This window comes from Odocoileus virginianus, chromosome 6, assembly GCF_023699985.2.
Source record: "Odocoileus virginianus isolate 20LAN1187 ecotype Illinois chromosome 6, Ovbor_1.2, whole genome shotgun sequence".
Classification (NCBI taxonomy): domain Eukaryota; kingdom Metazoa; phylum Chordata; class Mammalia; order Artiodactyla; family Cervidae; genus Odocoileus; species Odocoileus virginianus.
Window position 1 is genome coordinate 67,956,472 of NC_069679.1, and position 21,847 is coordinate 67,978,318.

At 53.2% G+C, this 21,847-nt stretch overlaps 1 protein-coding gene across 4 annotated transcripts in view; it reads right to left on the bottom strand.

Moving 5' to 3' along the window:
* Positions 1-367: 367 nt before the first annotated feature.
* ACTN1 (actinin alpha 1) overlaps positions 368-21,847 on the bottom strand; it is a 97,571-nt gene continuing 76,091 nt past the window's right edge. For 2 of the 4 annotated variants that reach the window (XM_070469538.1, XM_070469539.1), the window contains exons 9-22: positions 16,996-17,088; positions 15,506-15,736; positions 13,660-13,807; positions 10,267-10,417; positions 9,669-9,777; positions 9,031-9,171; positions 8,018-8,200; positions 7,614-7,748; positions 6,393-6,572; positions 5,494-5,640; positions 4,465-4,545; positions 3,899-3,964; positions 2,560-2,718; positions 368-1,106 (exon numbers count right to left, since the gene is read on the bottom strand). In XM_070469538.1, the coding sequence (XP_070325639.1) occupies positions 948-1,106; positions 2,560-2,718; positions 3,899-3,964; positions 4,465-4,545; positions 5,494-5,640; positions 6,393-6,572; positions 7,614-7,748; positions 8,018-8,200; positions 9,031-9,171; positions 9,669-9,777; positions 10,267-10,417; positions 13,660-13,807; positions 15,506-15,736; positions 16,996-17,088 (1,983 nt within the window). In that variant the 3' untranslated portion in view covers positions 368-947. The remainder of the gene's footprint in view (positions 1,107-2,559; positions 2,719-3,898; positions 3,965-4,464; positions 4,546-5,493; positions 5,641-6,392; positions 6,573-7,613; positions 7,749-8,017; positions 8,201-9,030; positions 9,172-9,668; positions 9,778-10,266; positions 10,418-13,659; positions 13,808-15,505; positions 15,737-16,995; positions 17,089-21,847) is intronic. The other 2 variants (XM_070469541.1, XM_070469540.1) reach the window with 2 other exon arrangements.

Genomic DNA, 21,847 nt, shown 5'->3' on the forward strand with positions numbered 1-21,847 from the left:
TTATTTTCAATGCACAGGAAACCATGTTTTCCTCTCGAAAACAAAACAGAAGTAGAAGGTTGAACGTGCCAGGGTCAAAAGCATACTAGGGGTGGTACAGGTGCTCCAACACCATCCTTGATCCCATGCACTCTTTTTGAAAACAGTAAGCAAGGAGCAAAGAACTGCCACGGGAGTGTTGCTGCTTTAACAGTGTGTGCCAAATAGGACCAAAGTTGTCCACACTTGTCAATTTTGTCCTGACCATTTTTAATAGGCAGTATTTGGGGGGCAAAAAGTGTGTGCTGATGAAGAGGGTAATTACATACCCTTCTGGACTTCAAAAATGAGAAGACAAGCCACATAAATTCTCTTCCTTTAGAAAACAGCCATTTCAAAAGATTTTCTTTAATATCATAAAATATTTTCATGGACAAGTGAGCTTGCAAACACACATGCACCAATGTGCCTTTTGACAGGATTGTCCCCTACCCTCACCTCCCACTCCCCCGTCAAGGTGGACACGAGATTGGAGAAATGAATACAGCAGATGGTACAGATAGAAAGAAAAAAAAAATCGATAAAAAGGATGGATATAACATTGTGCTTGGTTATTCTCCTATGTCACAACAAAACAAAACATTTCGGTGCAAATAGTTAATTCTTCCTCTTTTCCATTTAAGTCTGGTGGAGAAAAAAATACTTTTTGTATAATAAAATATGTGGTTTTTTTGGTTTTTTTTTTTTACTTTTTTTTTAACGTAACTTTTTTTTCTTTTTTGCAGAAAATAATTTTGTAAACTGTCACTTCACGGGCAGGGAGCCTGGATGCCACACAGGTCCCAGCTCGCCCACTGGAGGCAGAGCGTGAAACCAAACCCGGGCGGGAGAAGGGGCAGAGCGGAGGCGCAGGGCGGGGCTCGCACAGCGGACGGGGCGGGGCGAGGGTGCGGGCCGGCCGGGGCGGGTTAGAGGTCACTCTCGCCGTACAGCGCCGTGGAGAAGGACATGTAGTCCAGAGCACCGGGCACAGCGTCGGGGCCGGTGTAGGGGGCCATTCGCGCGATGCAGTACTCGGCCTGGTCAGGCGGCAGCTCTCTGCGCAGCTCGTCCACCGTGATGTAGTTCTGCGGGAAGAATGCGCTCAGGGCGGCCGCAAAGCGCGGAGGTCGGGAACCTCACTCAGGAGGTGAGGTACCCTGCCCCGCTCCCTTTCTGACGCGTACATTACACATACCTGTATCAGGCATATACATAAATAAATTATATGATAGACATATATGTATATATGTTATCTATATATATACATATCTATATATGTGTGTATATATATTTAAATAACATATATTTCAATCCCCTTAGGTTTTTCACTTCACTGCTTTAGCCTGTTCCCAAGTAATTCCAAGAGCTAACTGCACCTATAATCTTTTCATGTATCTCTCTAGCCTGCACCAACCACAGGGTGGAACAATATTAGCAACACCATATTTGGTGAAACAGAGTAGGACTCACACACCCACTCAGCTGGGCTCTGAGGTCACACAATTCTTGCAAATTAGAGGAGCATCCAGTTTGGGGCATCACTGCCACAGATAGATATCTTAACCTTCCCCCAGCCCATCTGGTTCCCAGTCTGGGGTGTCTGCTTCCTCCCTGTCTTGGGCTTGCCCATCAAAATCTACTTGGAACCTGCATCTTTGGGGAGTCTGAGGCTCCGCAAGCATTCAGGGACTCGCCCGACTTCTGCCAGAGTCTCCTAAAGGAGCCAGTATGAAGGAGACAGAAGCTGGCCCTCCAGTCACCTCAAGAGTCAGGAGACCAGGTCCCTTTCTGGGCCCTGGAGACCTCCTCGACTAAGTGAGTCGCTTCAAGGAGGTGGTTTCTGAGGATCCTTCCACCTCCAAAGTGCTATGACTCTAAGAAGGTGTCCTCGAATCTAAGTAAGAGCTTTAGGAACCTCTTTGTTGCTTCAGTCTTTACTTCAATGTAGACTGAGACATTTCAGAAACTATTCTCCCTACTGGCTAAGGAAGGATGGCATAAGGATTAGCCTATGAATTTTACAGAAAGGGAATCTGACCTCTAGACTCCTCTGCCCCACAACCCCCCTGGATGCTCCTGCTTTCCCACTGCCAGGCCTGGCAGTGCAGGGAACTTGGGAGATTTGGAGATCTGAAGCTGACTGCTCTTAGGGTAGACAAATGAGAAACACGCTTCTTTCCTTCTTCCCATCTGCATGCCATGGCTTGTGCCCAGAATGATGCAGGGCTGAAGTCTTAAGTTCCCAGATTGACCTTTCATCACCCACTCACATACTCCATCTGATTGGACTGCCCTCCACCACCAGTCATTTCATCACCAGTATCTCATCATAAGTATGACATGCAGTGTCCATGGCAGGGGGCTCCCTTAAGCTAATGCTGTGTCCTAACCTCTTAGCTGATGCCCAAATGTTACAGAAATGGGTAGAGGTAGACAGCAATGAGGCTCAGGTGGGGAAGAAGGAACAGCTGAGCTGCTCACGACCTCCCCTCCAATTCAGTCCACTTGCACATGATGCTCACATCACCGCATACCCACCTTATCCCCGGCCAGGATCTTGAAGGAAGCCATGACTTGGTCTGCTGTATCTGTATCAGCTGTCTCACGAGACATAAAGTCGATGAAGGCCTGGAACGTCACCACCCCCAGGCGGTTGGGGTCCACGATGCTCATGATGCGGGCAAACTCTGCCTCTCCCTGGAGGGAAAAGCCAATCCCAGGCCTGTCAACCACAGTCTCCTCTCTCTATGGACCTGAAGCCTCTGGGGCCTCCAAGTGCTTGAGGCTGCAAGAGCGGGCCCCTGACCTAACCTGAGTTGTCTCGGCTTCCCACCCTCTATGGATGCCTGCATTCCTCTTGGGACAAAAATAATAATATGGATGATAACTAACGACAGCAATGGCTAACACTCAGCATATACTATATACCAGGCACTATTTTAAGTGCTGTGTAAAATTCATTTAACCCTCCTCACAACCACGAAGTAGGTATTTATTTATTATTTTCATCAGGTCTCCAGAGGAGAAACCTAAGGCCCAGGCAGGCTTAGTGACTCGCCAAAGGTCACACAGCCAGCGGGTAGTAGAGCTGAGACATAAACTTGGGCCTCCACCACACTGTCCATTCTATGTGTCAGACACGGCACAGCACTCACGTTGAGTTGCTTGGTTTAACAGTTATGATGGTCTGGCAGTGTTCCCCTCACCTTATCTGGGCCCCCAAGCAGGGGATAACAGAGCTGGGGTTTATTCCCAGGTTCCTTGCTTCTAAAGCCCACGCCCTTGCTCCTGCGCTGGGCAGCCCAAGGGCTCCTTGGGCCTTGGGCAAGGACTTTGCAAGGTAGGCCAGGAGTTGCCTGGCTGCCCAGCTGAGGCCCCTGCCCTGCTCAGAATGCCTGTATGAGGGCAAGGCAGCTGAGAAGGTTGGGAAGGGACTTGGGGCAATTAGCTAAGGGGCGGCAGGCCTGGCTGAAGCCATCACCAGGACAGAGGTGGAACTCTCTAGGCCTCAAGTGAGATGGAGCCGAACCAACCCCCACCCAGAGTGCCCAGCACCGTCCTGCCCAGCAGCCTCGGGGTCAGCCCCACCATCCACGATGGGAGCAAAAAAAAAAAAGCCCACTTCCATTGTAAATATCAAAAGAGAAACCGGCAGAGAGAGGCGAGAAGGCCAGGTCTCCCGGACGCACACAGGCCCTGTAGCTGGGGCCCAGTCCTTTCAGGACACCATCTTCCCCACGGATCAGAATCTTGAGGCCCCTCCAGGGAGGGGAGCCCCTGAGCCTGAGGGCCTGCAGCCTGCCATGGCCAGGACTCGGCCTCTCCAGTCAGCTGGCTGGCTGCCCCTCGCCAGGGCAGAGGGTGGGGTTTACATTACCATGTTGTAACCCATGGAGATAAGGCAGGCGCGGAAATCATCCGTGTCCATCATGCCTGTCTTCTTCTGTGGGGTCAGGGGCATCAAGACACAAGGAGGAGAAAGGGCCGGCCGAGGGCCAGGAAGAGGGCACAGATGGCCAAAGGGGAGGTCGAGGTGTATGGTTTTGGGGGGCGAGGCGGGGGTCAGGAAGGGGAGAGGAACATAGGAGGAAGAGATGCAAATACACATCCGGGGAAGATATCCACAGGAAGGAGGAAGACAGAGCAGGGAGATGCAAAAATCCGTCCACGGGATGGAGCGCGACGAGGAGAGAGGAAGGTGGGCACCGCGCAGGTTCCCACGAAAGATAACCGAGGGCAGAGGTCAGAGGTCAGAGGTCGGAGTAGTGGGAGGAGGAGCCCACCAGGGGCCAGGCAGGGACAGCAGAAGACGAGCCCCGCGGCCCACAGGAAAGGGGAGGCAAGGAGATCCAGACAGAAGAGAGAGAAAAGAAAAAAGGAGAAACGCGTTATTTCTCGCCCCGGACGCCACCCCTGAGCGTGCTCCATGCAGGAGGCGAGTACCTGGGGGTCGTTGCCAATATCATAACCCAAGCTGATGAGGCAGGCTTTGAACTCCTCGGGACCCAGCGTGCCGGAGTGATCCTGGGGCCGCCGTGCGCCAGCCAGCGAGCCATGCGGTGCCAGGGAGGTGGAGGCCGTGAGGGGGAAGGGGTGGGCCATGCCCCAGTGGAGGGTAGCGTGTGTGGGCAGAGACAGGGATGAAGGCATGCGGATGGGGAAGGTGGAGGGTGGAGGGGCGGGGGGAGGAGGGAAATAAAAGTGCACAAGGTTAGACACACGGACGTGGTCCAGAGGGTGACCCTCTCCCCGGTACACGAAGCTGTCCTGCCCCGGGGGAGCAGGCCGGAGGGAAGCATGGTGAGCCATGGGGGTAAGAAGCTCCCCCAGAAGAGTGCCCAGCCCACCTCCAGCCCCGATGCCCTGAGCAGGGTTTCCAGGAGGACGCCACCCACCCAGGTGCCTGGAGGGCAGTGAAGCAGGCAGGGGTGGTGGGCAGCACCCAAGCCCATGCTCCCACCCACTGTGGCCACCACAAAGCCCCAAGGCACTGGGAGGGGTAGCCCACGCAAAACTGGATGAGAATCCAGGAGGACTGGTAACTCTGACACCTCTTTCAGGGGTCAGAAAGGCTACCCCTGGGGCTGCAGGGAGGAGGGAGGCTCTGCTGTGTCCCCAGGCGCAGGCAGGGGATGGTCCCCATAGCTAGGGACAGCAGGTCCTCCCTCGAGGCTATGGCAGCCTTGCCCCCAGGGGGTGACTCCTCATGGTAGGAGAGCAAGGGTCACGGGTCTGAGGGCTTCTCTTCACCCACAACACGAGCTCTCTCCAGGAAAGCAGGGATGCTTATGGGACACCTGGACAGCTTCTAAGGCCAGCCTGGGGTGGTGGAGAGTCAGAGCAGGCTGACTGCAGTTCCTCCCTCCCCCTCCTCTTCTTCACTTGCCCAGGAAGTGGGCCCATGCCCTGGGCAGTGCCCTCCAGGGCCCTGGGGCCGGGGCTGCCCTCAGCAAGTGCAGGGGTGGAGCTCACCCGGTCAAAGTGGTTGAAGGAGGCCCGGAACTCATTCATCTGCTCCTGGCTGATGCCCTTGGCGTCCCTGGTCAGGATCTGGTTCTCCACCTCGTTGATGGTCCTGGCGATGGTGGTAAGGAGCTGCTCCCAGCCCACACGGATGTGCTGCAGGCAGGCAAGGCACGTCAGCAAAGGGGTCCCAGGACTGGCCCAGGCCGCCCCTCCCTGCTCCCTCCCCTGACCATCAAAATGACCAGTGCAATCAAACCAGGCCTGCTGCCCAGATTAACAGAGTCACCAGGCACAGGGAAACCAAGACAAGGACAGCAAACCAGGACAGAGGACCCAGATGATGAAGAGGGAAGCACAGAAGGGTGATGGTTTCTGCCTGGAACAGCAGAGACCAGAATGACCAGCGAAATGACCAGGAAAAAGGGCAAAGTTGACGGTGGGGAAGATCAAAGGACACAAAAGTGGGTAATTCCCTGAACATCCAACTCTATAACCTCACACCCATGCCTTCATGGCCAAAACAAGTAGGTCATTTAAAAAGCAGAGGCCAAACCAGTGTCTGGTGACCAGCAGTCTCAGAATCACCAGGTACTTGTTAAAAAATTTAGATACCCGAGTCCCATCCTAGACCTAGTGAATCAAATTCTGGGACAGCGCCTGGAAATCTGCATTCTCAGCAAGCCCCTTGGGAAATTCACAAGGCCCTGAGGACCAAAGACCCAGAGCCCCAGGAGGGAAGAGAAGTGAGTATCCTCTCACTTAAAAGCTAGGGTTTATCCTACTACACGACCAGTCTTCTTGGAATGATGGGTGACCCCCCCCCACCACTTTCCCAGCCCAGGATGGGGAAGCAGAAGGGGGATCCGGGGCTCCCTTTCCAGGGGAGCAAGGCTGGTGGCCCCCACCTCCATGGTGTAGTTGGTGTGCTTGTTGTCGAAGATGAGCGCCTCCTGGATGAGCTGGTGGTCGCCCTCCAGCTGGTCGATCTTAGGCTTGTAGTTGACGATGCTCTTCTCATATTGCCGCAGGTGGTTGAGCTGGTCCTCCAGGGTCCCGTGCATCTCAATGGAGATCCTTCCGATCTCCTGCTCACCCAGAAAGGAGGCCCTTGTGAGACCTATGCACTCTGGGCCCCCAGGGTGGAGACTGGGGCCCCCAGGTCACTGAAAAACCCCTCTGATGGTTCTTGGCAGGGAAATAGCATCATAAAGGAATCTGACCAGCACTGACTGATATCACCAGATGAATACCTCCCATCTCCCAGGTACCCCTCAGCCTCAGGAAGGGGATGCAAGGTCAGTTGCTAACTTAAAGGTTCACTCCTCTGCTTGCAATTCAAACTCCCATCCCAAGCCTGTTCCCAACTACCATCCATCTCAGGGAAGTTCTCCCCCTGAGCTGGGTTCCTCAGAGCCTCAGGGCACCTGGCTCACCTTCTCAGTGAACATGCTCCTGCTGTTCTGTTCCTCGGAGGCCTGCCTTGCCCACCTCAATCCCACCTGTCTCCATGGTCCAAGCCTAATCCCCATCTCTGTCTTTCATCCATGTAAACACACCTAGCTTGTGAAAGCACTTTCTGGGAACTCAGTCCAACTTAGCAAGTATTTCTGGAGCACCTACTACTATGCATAATGTGCTAAGCAGGTGGAGAGAGGGTCCAGAGAAGCACACAGCAACTTGACATGGTCTCTGCCCTCAAGGAATTCAGAAGGACACCATGCTCTAACCCAAGTAGTGTTCCTTCCTTATCTATATCACCCTGATACCCAGTCCAACAATACAGCAAAGAATTTCACGCTTGCCCAAAGCACAGTTCTCTCTCTGGGGAGATCACCTCCTTCTGGCCAAGCTCATGACTCAGGAGGAAGGGAGACCAGCTCAACCACATATGCCACAGGGCAAGCCGAATCAGTCACCTAGGCACTGATCCTTCCGTGGGACTGTCTCATGTGTGTCCCTGTGTGGACACGGGTCCCACACCCTCCATGGGGCAGCAGACCAGCTGTGGGTTCAGGACCCACAGTGCGCACAGGTCCCATCCAGGAGGAGACAGGGCAAGCTTGACTGTCTGGGATGGTGTGGGGAAGGGTGGAAGCCCCTGCCCTGCCTCCCATGCTGGGACCCACCTCCATCTTGGTCTGAATCCAGGGCCCGATGACGTTGGCCTGGGCCCCAAACTGTTTGCGTAGCCTTTCGTTGTGCTGCTGGCGGGTGTGCTCCTCCGTCAGGGCCTGGTCCCTCCGTGGCACCAGCTGCCGCACCTGGGGCAGGAACAATCAGGGGACATTGGGATGAGCCAGCCATCTGCCTCCATGTCACGAGAAATGGAGGAGCCACGAAGGGAAGGGGCCAGGCAGTAACAGGAGTGAACACATTGACCCGTTCTAGAAATTCACTCATTTACTTAACGGACAAGAGCACTTACTGTACGACACTGAAATCAATGAAAATCAACAATATAGACAAAGATCCCTGCCCTTCTGAAACTTACAATGGCTCCGCCAGCGCCCCACCCAGCCCTTAGACTCACATGGTCCCATTTGCCATTGATCTCCTGAGGCGTGATGGTTGTGTAGGGGTTGGTGCCTGCCATGTTGACGTGGTAGGTCTGGACAATCTTGGACACCTCGTTGTGGATGCCCAGGATGGCCAGGCGCTCCTTGTCGGCATCGGGGAGGGTGGCCTTGAACTGCTCATGGGCTGTGGTCAGTCCCTGGAGAGAGACGGGCATGCAGAAGCAGCACAGTGACTGGGAGGGACTGGTGCCTCCCAGGGGCAAGATAAGCCACGAGAGACCTGCAGGTCCCAGGGCAGAAGTGGGTGAAGGGGCCGGCCTCCGGTGGCCCCTGGGCATCAACTGGAGGCATCAACCCAGGACTCTTTCGGCTGAGAACCAGGATGGCTGGGCTGGCCCCAGGAAGGTGCCACAGCTTCATGCTCAGGGCTGGTGAATTCAGCAGCAATCTCCCTGGGGTGCTCACCACCCCCTAGTTAGTTGGGGACAAGGGGTACCCTGGGTCTGCTCAAGTGACCTCTCCCAACACACGTTTCTCATTATTCTGCAAAACCTTTTTCATCTAACACTCTGCAGCTGTACAAAAGAATGGCTTATTGCAGTGAAATGAGCTCCAAGATAATTATGAGGTTAGAAATAAAGGTTTGGGATACAGTATATAATAGAAGCTACTTTTTATGTGAAACGGGGCGGGGGGGGGGGGAGAACATATTAATAAACAAATGTGCTCGCCTATGCAGACTGTCCCGCTCCCCTCTGGGGAGGCACACTGGGGGGGCTGGGGGACAAAGGCTAGGAGGGAAACTCACTGCATAGTCTCTTTAGCTTGTAGATTTGATACCATTTGATAATATATATGCATATATTACAGAGTCTAAATAAATAAAACACAAAGCTTTCAAATCTAGAACATCCTTGGGGAGGCTACCCTCAGCCTTCTCCCTACGAGGGCAGTCCTGCAGGAAGGGGACTGGCGGAATGTGGGCTGTGTGGAGCCAGCCTCTGGGGACAGGGGGCCGGCCGCACACCTGGATCTCCTCGATGGTGTGCACGATGAAGGTGTCCTGCAGGTCCTCCATGGCCCCCTCCATCCAGTTGTTGAAGGGCGCAGCACGCTTGGCGTACTCCAGGTACAGCTGGTCAATGGTCTCCAGCAGCTTCTCCGTGCGCTGCGAGTGCCAAATGGCGTGGGATGGGTAGGTGCTTCGTAAAGTCATGTCCAGAATCACCAACCCCCCACCCAACCCAGCAGACTTCAAGATCCTCCTGACCAGCCAGAGAGTTTCAGGTCTGGAAGGAGCAGACTAACTCAGAACAGATTCTCTAGAGTGCTGGTTCCTAATATGGGGTGTTATGGACCACCCCACACTGGAATCACTCGCCTAGCCCCCAGAGAGCCTGGTTTGGAGAACAGGAAGGTTCTCAAACAGCTGGGGCTTGGTCCAAGCACACTAAATCAAGAGGAGGAGAAGATATGATCAGGGCATCTCCATCAGGGCAAAGGTCAAGTCTAGTGCCAATGTGAGCCTTCCCTGGTCAGACCAGGCCTGGGGAAGGTCTGAGGAACCCAGTGGAGCCTCTTAGCGCAAAGCAAAGGGAGTCAGGAAGCAGGAAGGAGCACACAGGGCTGCCGGAGGCAGGTCTCCGTCTCCTCAGGGGCCCTCACCTCCAGAGCTTCCCTCCGCTTCTGGGTTAGGGCCCCTAGATTGTCCCACTGGTCACAGATCTTTTGGCACCGGGCGTTGACACTGGGTGAGTCGTAATAGTCCAGCTCACTGCGGGGGAGGAGAGAGGAAGAGTCGGGTGACCCAGGTTACCTCTGTGGCCTGCTCTCCTTGCCCTGGGGCTGGGGCGCTCATGACACAGGAAGGCCAGGTGTGCGCGCTTCATCAAGAACTTCCAGGACCCCTACTCCCATCCTCAACCTCTGGGCTTTCAGGAGACTGCTGGGAGGGGACCAGCTCTCCTCTGCACGGGCCCCCGCCCCAACCTGACCTGGAGGCCACGCCAGCCTTGACTGCAATGGCCAGTGACAGGAAGCCACTAAGATCAGGCAAGATCTCAGAGCCATACTCGGTCACCCTCTGGTCCCACACTGGCTGTAGGTAAGGACCAAAGGCCTGTGACAGAATGGTCGCAGGCTATTCCACACCTGCAAGGACGTCCTTAGTCTTCTGTATCAATGACCTTCCTGCCCCAGGACCCGGCTCACTTTTCAGGCCACCGCCCACCTCCCACAGCGCTGCAGTGCCCGCTGAGCTTACTTGAGCTCCTGGGCAATGGCGGCAATCTGCTCCACGCGGTCCTGGTGGGCGGCCAGGTCACTCTCGAAGGCCTCGTGCTTCTTGAGCAGGGCCTTGATCTCCGAGAGGGTAGCTGTCTCGTAATCCTTCTGCCGCAGCATGGCCTCTTTGCCTGGGGGTCAGAGGTCAGGCACAAGGCTGAGCAGGAGCCAGGAGACCCACATTCTTGATCTCAACCACCCCCACCCTCAGGGCCTGGGAGTTCCACTTCCGGTATATTCCAAGGAAATAGATGTGCCCCATATGATGATCAATTATCTGCAGTTCAAGAAAACAGATATATATATGCAGCCGGAACATGGGCGATGGGGCAGAGGTGGGAAAGTCACTCCTTTTCATGGAGTATGCCAGGGCCACCAGGAGTGGTGATGTACAGACGATGCAGGCTAAGTGGACAGGCAGGGTATAACACGAACTTTATAAACAGCAGGAAACAACGATCTATGCCTGCAGTATAACCTGGGGAAAACAAGTTCCTCAGGGGTACCCCATCTTTAGAGTTTTCTCCACTTACAGTTGCTGGCCCCCAGCAGCCCTGCAGGGACCCCACCCCTCAATTACACCCAGTGTGGGCAGCCTGTCCAGTGCACTCTGCACATTAGCCATCAGTAACCAGCACCTTCTCCAAGCATCAGGTGCCCGGCCCTCTCTTTTAAGGGGTGAGGCAAGGCTTGCATTTCTTGGATTTTTGTTTCCAAAGGGAAGAAAATGAGAATCGACCTCTCAGATCGCTGTTAGATGACGGTCCCCAGCTGCCCTGTGAAGCGGCTGCCTTAGGACAGAGACTGACCTGGCCTTGCCTGCATGCCCACCTCCGCTGTTTGCCCCACCAGGGAGGCTCAGCAACTCTCAGGAAATGAGGGCTGGGCCAAAGAGGTGATGGCTTCTTTCCTTCTCTCTACTCCTTTTTGTCAGAATATTAATATGACGAGTTTAGGGGGGAAAAAAAAAAATCACAGATGAGCCTACTTATCTACTCCTTCCCAGTCTCGCCTGCTATGGATGTTGCGTTAAAACCACTGGGTGTATATAAATTATATATCCTGCTTTTAAAATACTCAGCAGCACATCACCAGTTTCTACACTGGCACCACGACCATCACATGAGTCACTCTGATGGCCCCGTAACATTCTGTCGAGTGGCTGAACTGGTGTAACCACACACTGCACTACCGTGGAGCATGCAGGCCCCTCAGCTGGCAGTACTGTAGATGGACTCATCGCAAACATCCCAGACACGTGATTTCAGCCACGTTTAGGGGTTTTAGACAGCCTCAATAAATGCAATTCTTAAGTAACTAGGCAACAGCATTGTCAGCTGTGAGTACATATAGCCAGACTGCTATGTCGGCATCTATTGGAGGCACGCCGGCACTTCTCATGCCTTTGCTGGTGGCTGGCGGGGCCAGTCTTTGCTCTGTACCTTTTTGTGAGCTGTTCCTTGGCCCCAGAGAGAACACAATAGAAGTGTGTGGGTGAATCGGTGCAGACTCCACCATCCCCCTTCTCCTCCATCCACCCGTGCCTGGATAGATAGCTCACACAAGCACTGTGGAAGGCGTGGCAGTGACCAAGTATCATCATATATGCAGCCCAGCAAACCCCTCTGCTGAGTCATGAACACACCTATGCCCTCCTGTTCCAAGCCACTCGCAAATGGCCCCAGGATGCGGCTGTCCCTACTCATCTCTAGCCTAATGTCTGAGGACCATCGCAGAGATGAATGGGGCATCTCAGGGTACTGAGCTCTACCAGCCAATGGGTCTGCTCCAGGGGCTCCAGCTGAAATGACCGCAGGGCTCTAGGAGATGGGTAGCATGGCTCACTCTCCAGCCCCAGCCCAGGTTCTGAGGAAAAGACAATTTTAGGTGTGATCTTCTCTCTTTGGAGAAGATCATCTGCCAACAAGCAGACACCAGACATGGCCAAGTGCCTCCAGGTCAGAGCGATGGAGACACACAGGTGCTAAGGCCAGAGCTCCAGGTTACCACAATGGAGAGAAGGCAGAGGAGGGAAGATATCAAGGGCTCCCATTTACCGAGTGTGTTCCATGTGCCAGGCACTCGGCTACACATAAAATGCACAACTGCACGAGGAGGTATGCTGAGTTAATAGTGTCCCTCTAAAACTCGTGTCAACCCAGAACCTCAGAGTCTGACCTTATTTGGAAATAGGGTCTTTGCCAATATAATTAGCTAAGATGAGGTCATACTGGATTAGTTGTTGTTTAGTCACTAAGATGTGTCTGACTCTTTGCAACTCCATGGACTGTAGTCCCCCAGGTTCCTCTGTCCATGGGATTTCCCAGGCAAGAATACTGGAGCAGGTTGTCATTTCCTGCTCCAGGGCATAGTCTAGACTCAGGGATTAAACCTGTATCTCTTGCATCTCCTGCATTGGCAGGCAGATTCTTTACCACTCTCCCACCTGGCAAACCCTACTGGATTAGAGTGGGCCCTAAATCCAATGACTGGTGTCTTCAGTAAAAAAAAAAAAAACAGGCAGATTGGGTCACTGAGACCCAGAGAGAAGCAGCCGGTGATGATGGAGGCAGAGATTAGAGTGATGCTGCTACAAGCCAAGGAACACCGAGAAGTGCCAGTAAAACCACCTGACACTAGGAAGAAGCAGGGGACGCCTCCCCTCAGAGGCTCTAGAAGGAGCCAGTGCTGACGTCACTTTAATTCAGGACTTCTAGTCTCCTGAACTGTGACAGAATGCACTTATATCACATAAAACCACCCAGTTTATGGTAATTTGAAGACCTAAGAAACTAATACAGGAGGGCATATCATCACCTGCATATAACAGACAAGGACACAAGACCACTGGTCCAAGATACATTGCTTCTAGGCGGTAGAATCAGCACATGAACCCCAATCCAACTCAGGGAAGAGAAATCACTACAGTCACAAGAATAATTAACAAATATATAGCACTGTACGAATGCCAGGAACTCTTCTCATTGCTTCTGATGTATTATGCCATTTAATTCTCATAAACATATTAAGTTGGTACTATTATTGTCCCCGCTTAGCAGAGAAGAAAACTGAAGCAACCAAAAGACTAATGAGGGACTTCCTTGATGGTCCAGTGGTTAAGACTCTGCACTTCCAGTGCAGAGGTGGCAGGTTTGATCCTTGGTCAGGGAACCAAGATCCCATGTGCCATGGGGAGTGGCCAATAAAAAAAGGGGTTAGGGTGGGTCATGAACTAGCCTAATGTTAAGGAACAGTAAGAGACAAAACAGATAAAACCTAAGAGAGAAAGGAGTTGTGGCTGGTGGTTTGGGTGGGGGAGCATGAAAGCTAGAGCCAGGCTTGGGGTGGGGGGCAGGGGCTAGGCTGGTCTTACCATCCGTCCAGGCCTCGTGGATGGAGGCTTTCTGCCGGAACTTTTCTGCCAGGTGGTCGAGCCGCTCCAGCCTCCGGATCTCATTCAGCAACCACTCCTCATAGCCCTTCTCCGCCTGCTCCAGGCAGCCCCAGGCGTTGTTGATGTCCTGCAGGGATGGCAGGCACAGGGTCAGCCCGCCTGGCCCCCTAGACCCCAGGGCTCCTCCATGCCTTCCAGGAGGAGCCTCCTCCCCACCCAGCCCCCCATGGTATGACCTAGGGTTCCTGGGGAACCAGGCCTCCTGGGCAGGGAAGTGGTGCCATGCTGCCATGGGGCGTTAGCAGTGCATCCCAGTGGGGAGAGAGCCCGAGGCCCTCTGGGCTCCAGGACCGGCTTCTGACAGGACTCTGAGCAACCACAGAGGTCACAGGGCCAGCCAGGGAGACAGGGCAACAGACTCAACGAGGCAGGCAGGGGTGGAAGCCTCCCAGCCTCCTCACGTATCTGGGTTTACTCTCGGGCTCTGGACAGTAGCCTGGAGCCTCCAAGGACCCTGGCCTGGCTGAGCCATCCCAGAGCCACCCAGAGATAGTGACAGGTAATGAGCACAAACCCACAGGCGTTCAGACAGGGAGCTGCCCCCCACAGTTAGCACAAGGACACCCCCCGGGCAGTGATAGGCTGTCCAGCTCACATGCCACCCAGGCCCTCGCCATGTGCCAAGGACCACATTGTCTCTGCCACAGGAGGACACATTAAAGCACAGAGCATCCCCCATCGAGTAGCAGCTCCAGCCATATAAAAGCTGCTGACTCGGCCTGGAATCTGTAAAAGGACCAGTTTTCCAAACCACATGCACAACGTCAGGCCTTTCTCTACTCCCCCAGGGTCCGCCCTCCTTCCAGTGTTGTTCACAAGTTTCTCCCAGCCCCTTCCATGCCTGCCTCATGTGCCCATGACTCCTTGTCAACTCTCCTCTGCGAAGTACAAAAGCTCTATCCTGATCAATTTTTATTTATTATTTTTTTAATTTTAAAATTTTTGTTTGCATGTTTCTCTAGCTCATATCTCAAGTCCTGGGGAAAGAGTAAACAGGGAGGAATAACAAAAAATGAAAAAAATGAAAAAAAGTTATGACATGGAAAGCTGGTCACAATATAATTAGTTCTTTCTTTCTTTTTTTTGGTCATGCCATGTAGCATGAGGGATTTTAGTTTTCCCACCAGGGATTGAACCTGTGCCCCACGCAGTGGAAGCATGTAATCTTAACCACCAGGAAAATCCCCAAAAGTTATTTTTTCTAAGCAGCTTATTAAATAAAAGATGCTTTCAGATTCCCTTTAAAATCACATTTACAGAGACTAAAAGAGTCTCTTCTCCCCAAAATCTTTTAAGTTGATCCTGGGTAGGAAGATTATGAAGAATTTCTATTTTTTGTATTTTACTTATTTACATATTTGAAAATATCCTACCAAAAAAAAAAAAAATCTATTATTTAAGATTTTTTAAAAAAAGTTTTTAAATGCTGAAACAAGATTCCACGAAGTGAAAATTATCCTTCTAGCTCCTGAATTATGCCCTGTTTGGGTCAACATGTCAAGTGGGATTTTGTTGGCTGAGATGACTCTTTGATGGGTAGGGAGGAAAGTGCTGGGGCAGATCCAAGTGGTGTGCAGGGGTCTGGAAAGGACAAGTATGACCCGGGGTGATGAGGAGAGAAGGGGCTCTCTCTCTGGGGCCACGGGGAGCCCCACCTGGCCAAGTGTGGGCAGATGGAGCGCACACGCCCCGCCCCCTGCCCCGCCCCTGCCCCGCCCACAGCGCCTCGCTGGCGGCTCGTGGTCTGGGCAGTCCGGTTGCTCACCGAGACCATCCTGCCCTCTGAGGGCATGAAGGCGGGCCGGTTGCTGAGGCGCAGCTTGGTCTGCAGCGTGTTGAAGTTGATCTCCAGCTGGCACTTCTCCTGCACCTTGGGCGGCTTGTGCAGGCGCCGGTAGTCACGGAAGTCCTCCAGCTTCTGCTGCATGGCGTGCATGGTGTTCTCGGGCGCCCGGTTCTCCAGCCATGGGATGGTGCGGCGGATCCACTCCAGCAGCTGCGGGGGGAGCGGGGGAGGACGCTGGGAGGGGGGCCGGGGAGGCGGGGAGCATCTCTCCTGACGGCACACTCTTTCCCCACCACCACCCCAGGCTATTCCCAGGCCACAGGGCCAGGTTCCTTCTGAGATCAAAGGCTTCATGACGCCTGGCCACTAGGATAGGTCAACTCAGCCAGCATCACTCAACCTCCTTGCTCCGCAAGGGGAAACCTGGGGGCAAGATGGCTCAACTCAGCAGGAGACCCAAGCTCTAGTCTCCCTCTACTACCTGGCTGGGCCTCAATGTCCCTATCTTACCATGGAGGGGTGAACGGTTGCTGGCCAGAGTCCCTGCCATCTTAACTTCTAGGATTCTAGAATGTGGGTCCCTGACTCAAAAGGGAAAAAGCCTGCAGAGGACAGCCTGAATTTTGTTTCCTCAATGAGATGATGGGGGTGGAGGAGTGGAAACGATAAGAGGAAACTTGTGATCCCCTGCAACTAGATCACGTGGCCTGGACTAACTCATCTAAATAATGATGACAAGCTAAGTCATCATGGGATTAAGTGCTGTGACCCTCCCCGCCGGTGGCGGAGGACATAACCAAAGCACTGTGAGCTTCTGTGACTTGCCAAGGTGACCAGTTTAGGGCAGGGATTAAATCCAGGCACTGGGGCCCCAGAACCTAGGCTCTTACTATGCTGGGGAATGGCAAGTCCACCAAGAGGCCGGGCTAAGCTGTTCAGGGGCTGAATTAAGGAAGGAGCAACTGGTGCTCTAACCTAAATGCACCCAGTGGCAGAACAGCAAACCCATCCTGCCCCCTCCTGTTCCCTGGGTGGGCCCAGTCACTAAGCTAGCCTGAGCCAGCGTGATTTATCCCTGGTTCACATCCTCTCAGAACTGCACACTCCTTTTAAGTTCAAACAAAACTCCCAGAGTAACAGTACGCTGGGCCCAAAAGGCCTCTGAGGTCTCTTGGCATAGCTTTCATTTGTCAAGTGGAAAAAAAACAAGAGTAGAGAGGTGACAGAAAAAGCCTGGAACTCAGCTCTCCAAAGTCCCGACTGGCCCCTAACCCACCCACTACCCCTGATTTCTGGGAGAGCCCAAGCCGCCCTCGGTCAGCAGCTGGGACGAGGGGCAATGCCCAGTCTGGGACTGTGCCCAGGGATGGATTTGGAGGAATGGATGGGTTCTGGGGGCTGCCTGGCCTCTCAGGACAGGGTGGCAAGGCCTTGCCGGGGCCAGACCAGGAGAACCCAGGGGTACCCACATCACTGGCCAGCTTCTCGTAGTCCTCCATGAGCTGCTCGTTCTCCTGGTTGACGGCCAGCACCTTGCAGATGCGATTGGCTGCTGTCTCGGCCTGGCAAGACAGAGAGGGTGGTGGTCAGCCTCGCAACATCGGGAGTGCCTGGCACACGCCTGCGCCAATAAGGTCTCCTCCCACCCCTACAGCATCACATGGCTGGAAGGCAGCTCCCAAGACTTTGAATCCACAGGCTCCTCACCATCCTCTTTACCAGCCCAGGCTGAGTCCCACAGAGCAAGTAAGCACAGACAGAGACCTAAGTGGCTGAACTGGGGGCCCCTGGAGAAGAGACTGAAAGTTTGATATATGTTGAGACCCAACATATATGTTGGAAATAGACTAAGTCAATGATTGATATAATTGAGATGCTGTGCTTAGGTGGAAGGTGAGAAAATCTATGCCCATCCTTGGAATTCCAAGTAGAGACCCTGGGATTCCGAAGGCTCAGGCTCAGGCTCTCAGACTGGCTCTGCCATTTTGGAGATGCAGGAATTTATATCTGGGAGTCCTAGAATAAGATGCTGAGATGGAGTGGGGCCCCTCAGGATCGCTGCAGAATCTCTCAAGGCTCCTGGCCCACAGAATTTTAAAGAAGATGCAGGAATTAAAGGATCATAGACAGGATGTCCAGAAAGCCAGCCTGGGCACCTCTAGGAAAGGTAAACACACATCGCAGACCGAGTGCTGGGCCAGCAGACACCCAAGGGGGGCCAGGTGGCAAGAAGAAGAAAAGAAGACTGAATGGCAATCAGATGCAAAGGCCCAGAAACCCAGGGGACACAGCTTCTCTGGCTCAGAGGGCACTCTGCACCTGACACCAGCAGGGCCAGGTGCGCCTTAACCCACTTTGCTCAGGTGATTTTTAAATACAATTCCTGTTCACAATCCTAACCCTGCTCCAAGCGGAGGGGAACTCGAAGCCATCTGGGGTCCTGCGATAGGAAGGAAGATGGCCTGAGGATGGCAGCAGGCAATCATGATGAGTAGACAGATACATATCTGGGGCGTGGGAGAAGGGTGACCCTGCAGATGGCAAAGGTTGAAGAAGGAGAAAGATGGGACCTTGAACCTAGTTGATGAACAATGGGTTTCAAACTGCAGCAAGATAAACTGAGTTGAGGCATCAAGAAGAAGTTCCTGAGAATGAGGGTGCTTTCATTTGGGAAGGAATGATTGAGAAGATATGTTTTTTTCCTTGTGGAATTCTTCAAATAGGACACACGCCCACCAGATCACATGATATGTGGGTAACTGTGCCGGGAGGTATGTGTGCGAGGGCAGAATGAGATCACCATAAAGGACCTTTCAAGCTCAAAGTGAAGACACTGACCCTCCACGGCAGGGTGTCGGGGTGGGTAAGCCTCCAGCAGGGGAGCTTTGGCTTGGCCGGGGAGCAAGGAGCTGGGAGTCCCAGGTCTCAAGAAACTGAGACAAGCCATCACATCCTTAGACCCTCACCCCCAGTCCTGCAACCTAACTCTGTCCTGGAGATGCTAAAGCTACTTCTCAATAGGACAATCAGGAACCCCCGACTGATCATCCTTCCCTCTTAGGAACCAACAGGCAACCGTGGGGAATCCCAAGAGGTGACGAGGAGGAAAATGCCTCCCTGGACCTGTCTCAGAAGATGTGAGGCCACAGAACAAGTAGGGTCCTGGGCACTGGCTGACGTACCAAATGAATCTGCCCGAAGTCACCAGAGCTGTTTCCCAAAGGCTGGGGAGGGGGACCTCAGGAGAGGCTAGTGCTCTCCTGTGTGCTGACATGTATGTAAGAACGTGGGGCAGCTGCAAAGTCCTCGACCCAAAGTGCTGACCAAGCGGGTAAGAATCGCAGGCAAGAGTCAACATCACTGAGACGGTTAATGGATCAAACCCACCTTCACCTTGTTATCCTCTGATTCATCTTGAGCTCCTGAGCTTGGAAGCAATAAACTTTGATTTGTGGGTCAATTTGTCAACTTGATGGACTGAATGAGGTCTGCATGCTCATGGGATTCTGGAAGATGTGCCTTCTGGGCCTCAAGAGCCTCACCCGCCCCTCTGAGCCAACTGACTGATCCAGGGTCAAAGGGGGCTCCTCTTGGATAAAGTCTGGGGAGTTTCCTGGTGGGCCTTCTGGGGACTTTTTACAAAGATCATCAATGGGCTGAGAAAATATTTTATGGAAACAGGCAAAAGGGTGACTTCCAAGTACCAAAGGAAAAAATTCCTGACCCCTCCATGGACTCTATTTTTATGTTTTTTTATGACCCACTATTTGTATTACCAAACAGTGTAATACAAAACGATGTGCTTAGTTTTACATTAGTTGTTTCCAAGTTAGGGCTTCCCTGGTGGCTCAGGTAAAGAATCTGCCTGCAATGAGGGAGGCCTGGGTTCGATCCCCAGGTCAGGAAGATCCCCTGGAGAAGGGACTGGCTCCCCACTCCAGTATTCTTGGGGCTTCCCTGGTGGCTCAGATGGTAAAGAATCCTGCCTGCAATGTTGGAGACATGGGTTTTTAAGTTATGCATTATTATCCCCAGAGCACTTAGCTATCCCCAAATGAAACCCTTGCTATCCCAGGTCAAACTGAGAGGAAGCAGCCTCAATGCTGGTGACATCAAACAGCCAAATGTGGCCAAATGACACCCCATGACTCTGCCACCCACCACCCACAGAGTCATGCAAATGCCACGAAGATGTCATCTGTGACACTTTTAGTCAAAAAATTCCCAAATCTAGCTAGAATTGCCCATTTCCTCCCTCCCACAGCTTCCTTCGGCTCAGCCTTCCTTCACGTCCCAAGTGAGCTCCCTGCCCTGGTGTTCCCGCCAGCAAGGCCCCCAGACAAAAGGGAGTGGGCCCCATGGTCCCCAGTCGCCAATTCTGGCTTCACCTCTACGGCTCCAGGTTGCAGGATGAGACCCAGACCAGTGCTAACTTGCTCTCCCTTTGAGGCTGCATGGTCATATCACGAAGCTTTCCACAAACCATGGCTGTCTTCCTCAACCTCCCCAAACCTTTCATTTGCAGGACCCCCCGCCCCCACCACTCAACCCTTAAGACCCTCAGGCTCAAGTGTCTCCTGCTCAGGAAAGCCTCCGTGGGGCTCCCCTAGTGGATCAGCAGTAAAGACTCCACCTGCCAACGCAGAAGACACGGCTTCCATCCTGATCTGGTCAGATCTCACATGCCGCGGGGCAACCAAGTCCATGTGCCACAACTACTGAGCCCATGTTCTAACTCTGAGCCTGGGAGCCGCAACTATTGATCCGTGAGCTGCACCTACTGAAGCCCTCACACCTAGAGCCCATGCTCTGCAACAAGAGAAGCCACTGCAATGAGCAGCCCTCACTGCAACTAGAGTGTAGGCCCCGCTTGCTGCAACTGGAAAAAAAGCCTAAGCAGCAATGAAGAACCAGCACAGCCAAAACTAAAAAAAAAAAAAAAAGAAGAAGAAAGCAAGCAAGCCTCTGTGTCCCACAGCCCTGCAGCACCCCCTCCCCTGCTCAGGTCTGAAGCAGAGCAGAGATTAGACCGCAGCATCATGAGCTTCTTTTACTAGAAGTTTTCCCAGATGGACTATGAATCCCCTGAGGGCAGGTACAGGCTTTCTTTCCCTTAGAAGATTCACAACCGACAGATGACAAATGGAAGGATGCAAACAGCATCATCTACTTGTAAGAGCATCCAGAACCCCACAGCAGATCCAGTTCACACCCTGAAGCGCTGTTTCTCAGAAACAGTTCACAGGCCATGAACATTGAAGCAACAAACAAAACAAAATCTGGTTGCTCACAACACCTTCTAAATCCCTACAGAGAAGAGGAAAAGAGAGGAGAGGCTGAGGAAGAATTAGAACCAGAACCAATCCATCAGACAGAAGCTGGTCCTCATCTGACTAGGAACGGCAGTCACACACACACACACACACACACACACACACACACACACACACACTCGTATCCACTCAGGCACACAAACACATGTACACACGTGCATCAGACTCAGCTGCCTTTCTAGTTCCACTGCCCAAGGCTTGACAAGAGAAAGACGGTGAAGAGGATGCAGGGCACCGGACATGGGTTTCAGGAGACTCTCCCACACTGGCTTCAGACATAAGACAGTCAAGACAAGAAGAGGGTAGGAAAGACTCCTCCTTCTTCCATGGGGGAGGGGGAAGAGTCCCTGCCCACTGGCCTGCTCAGCTCTAAGTAGTTGCCTGAATCCTTCGAAGTGGGTTGGGAGGGGCAGCTCTGGGTGAGGCCCCCAAGCCAGGACACGAAAGGAGCACCACCCACACCCCCAGCCCCATACCCCCCAAGCTGATGACCCTGTCCTCAGATATGGACCAGAGTAGCATGAAATGATTGCAGCAGGGATGAGTGAGAGGGAAGAGGGCATGGGGAGGAGGTGGTATGAGATTTGGGAGGGAGAATAGCAGGCTGCTACACACGTGTGCGCACACACACACACACACACACACACACACACGCATGCGCACGCACACCCACACAGGCACACACTCCCTCCCGAGCATCATCAGCCAGGACACAGGGAAGGCTCCAGAGACAGGGAAGGCCAGTGTTAGCAGGCATGAAGCCCAGGACAGAATCCTGCAAGAGCAGGAGAGGAGGAGGAGTTGGCGGAAGGAGAGTTGGAAAGACCATGGCAGGGAGCTCAGCCTAGCTCTGGGTGCGGGCAGGACTTCATGTGGTTCTTGGGGCTGGAGGTCCCCCGAGGCAAGTAGGTAGATGATGCTCACATCCTGCCTAAAAGGTGGGGTATAAGAGGGGCCAGAAGAAGTTGACAAGAAAGAGCAGCAGCAG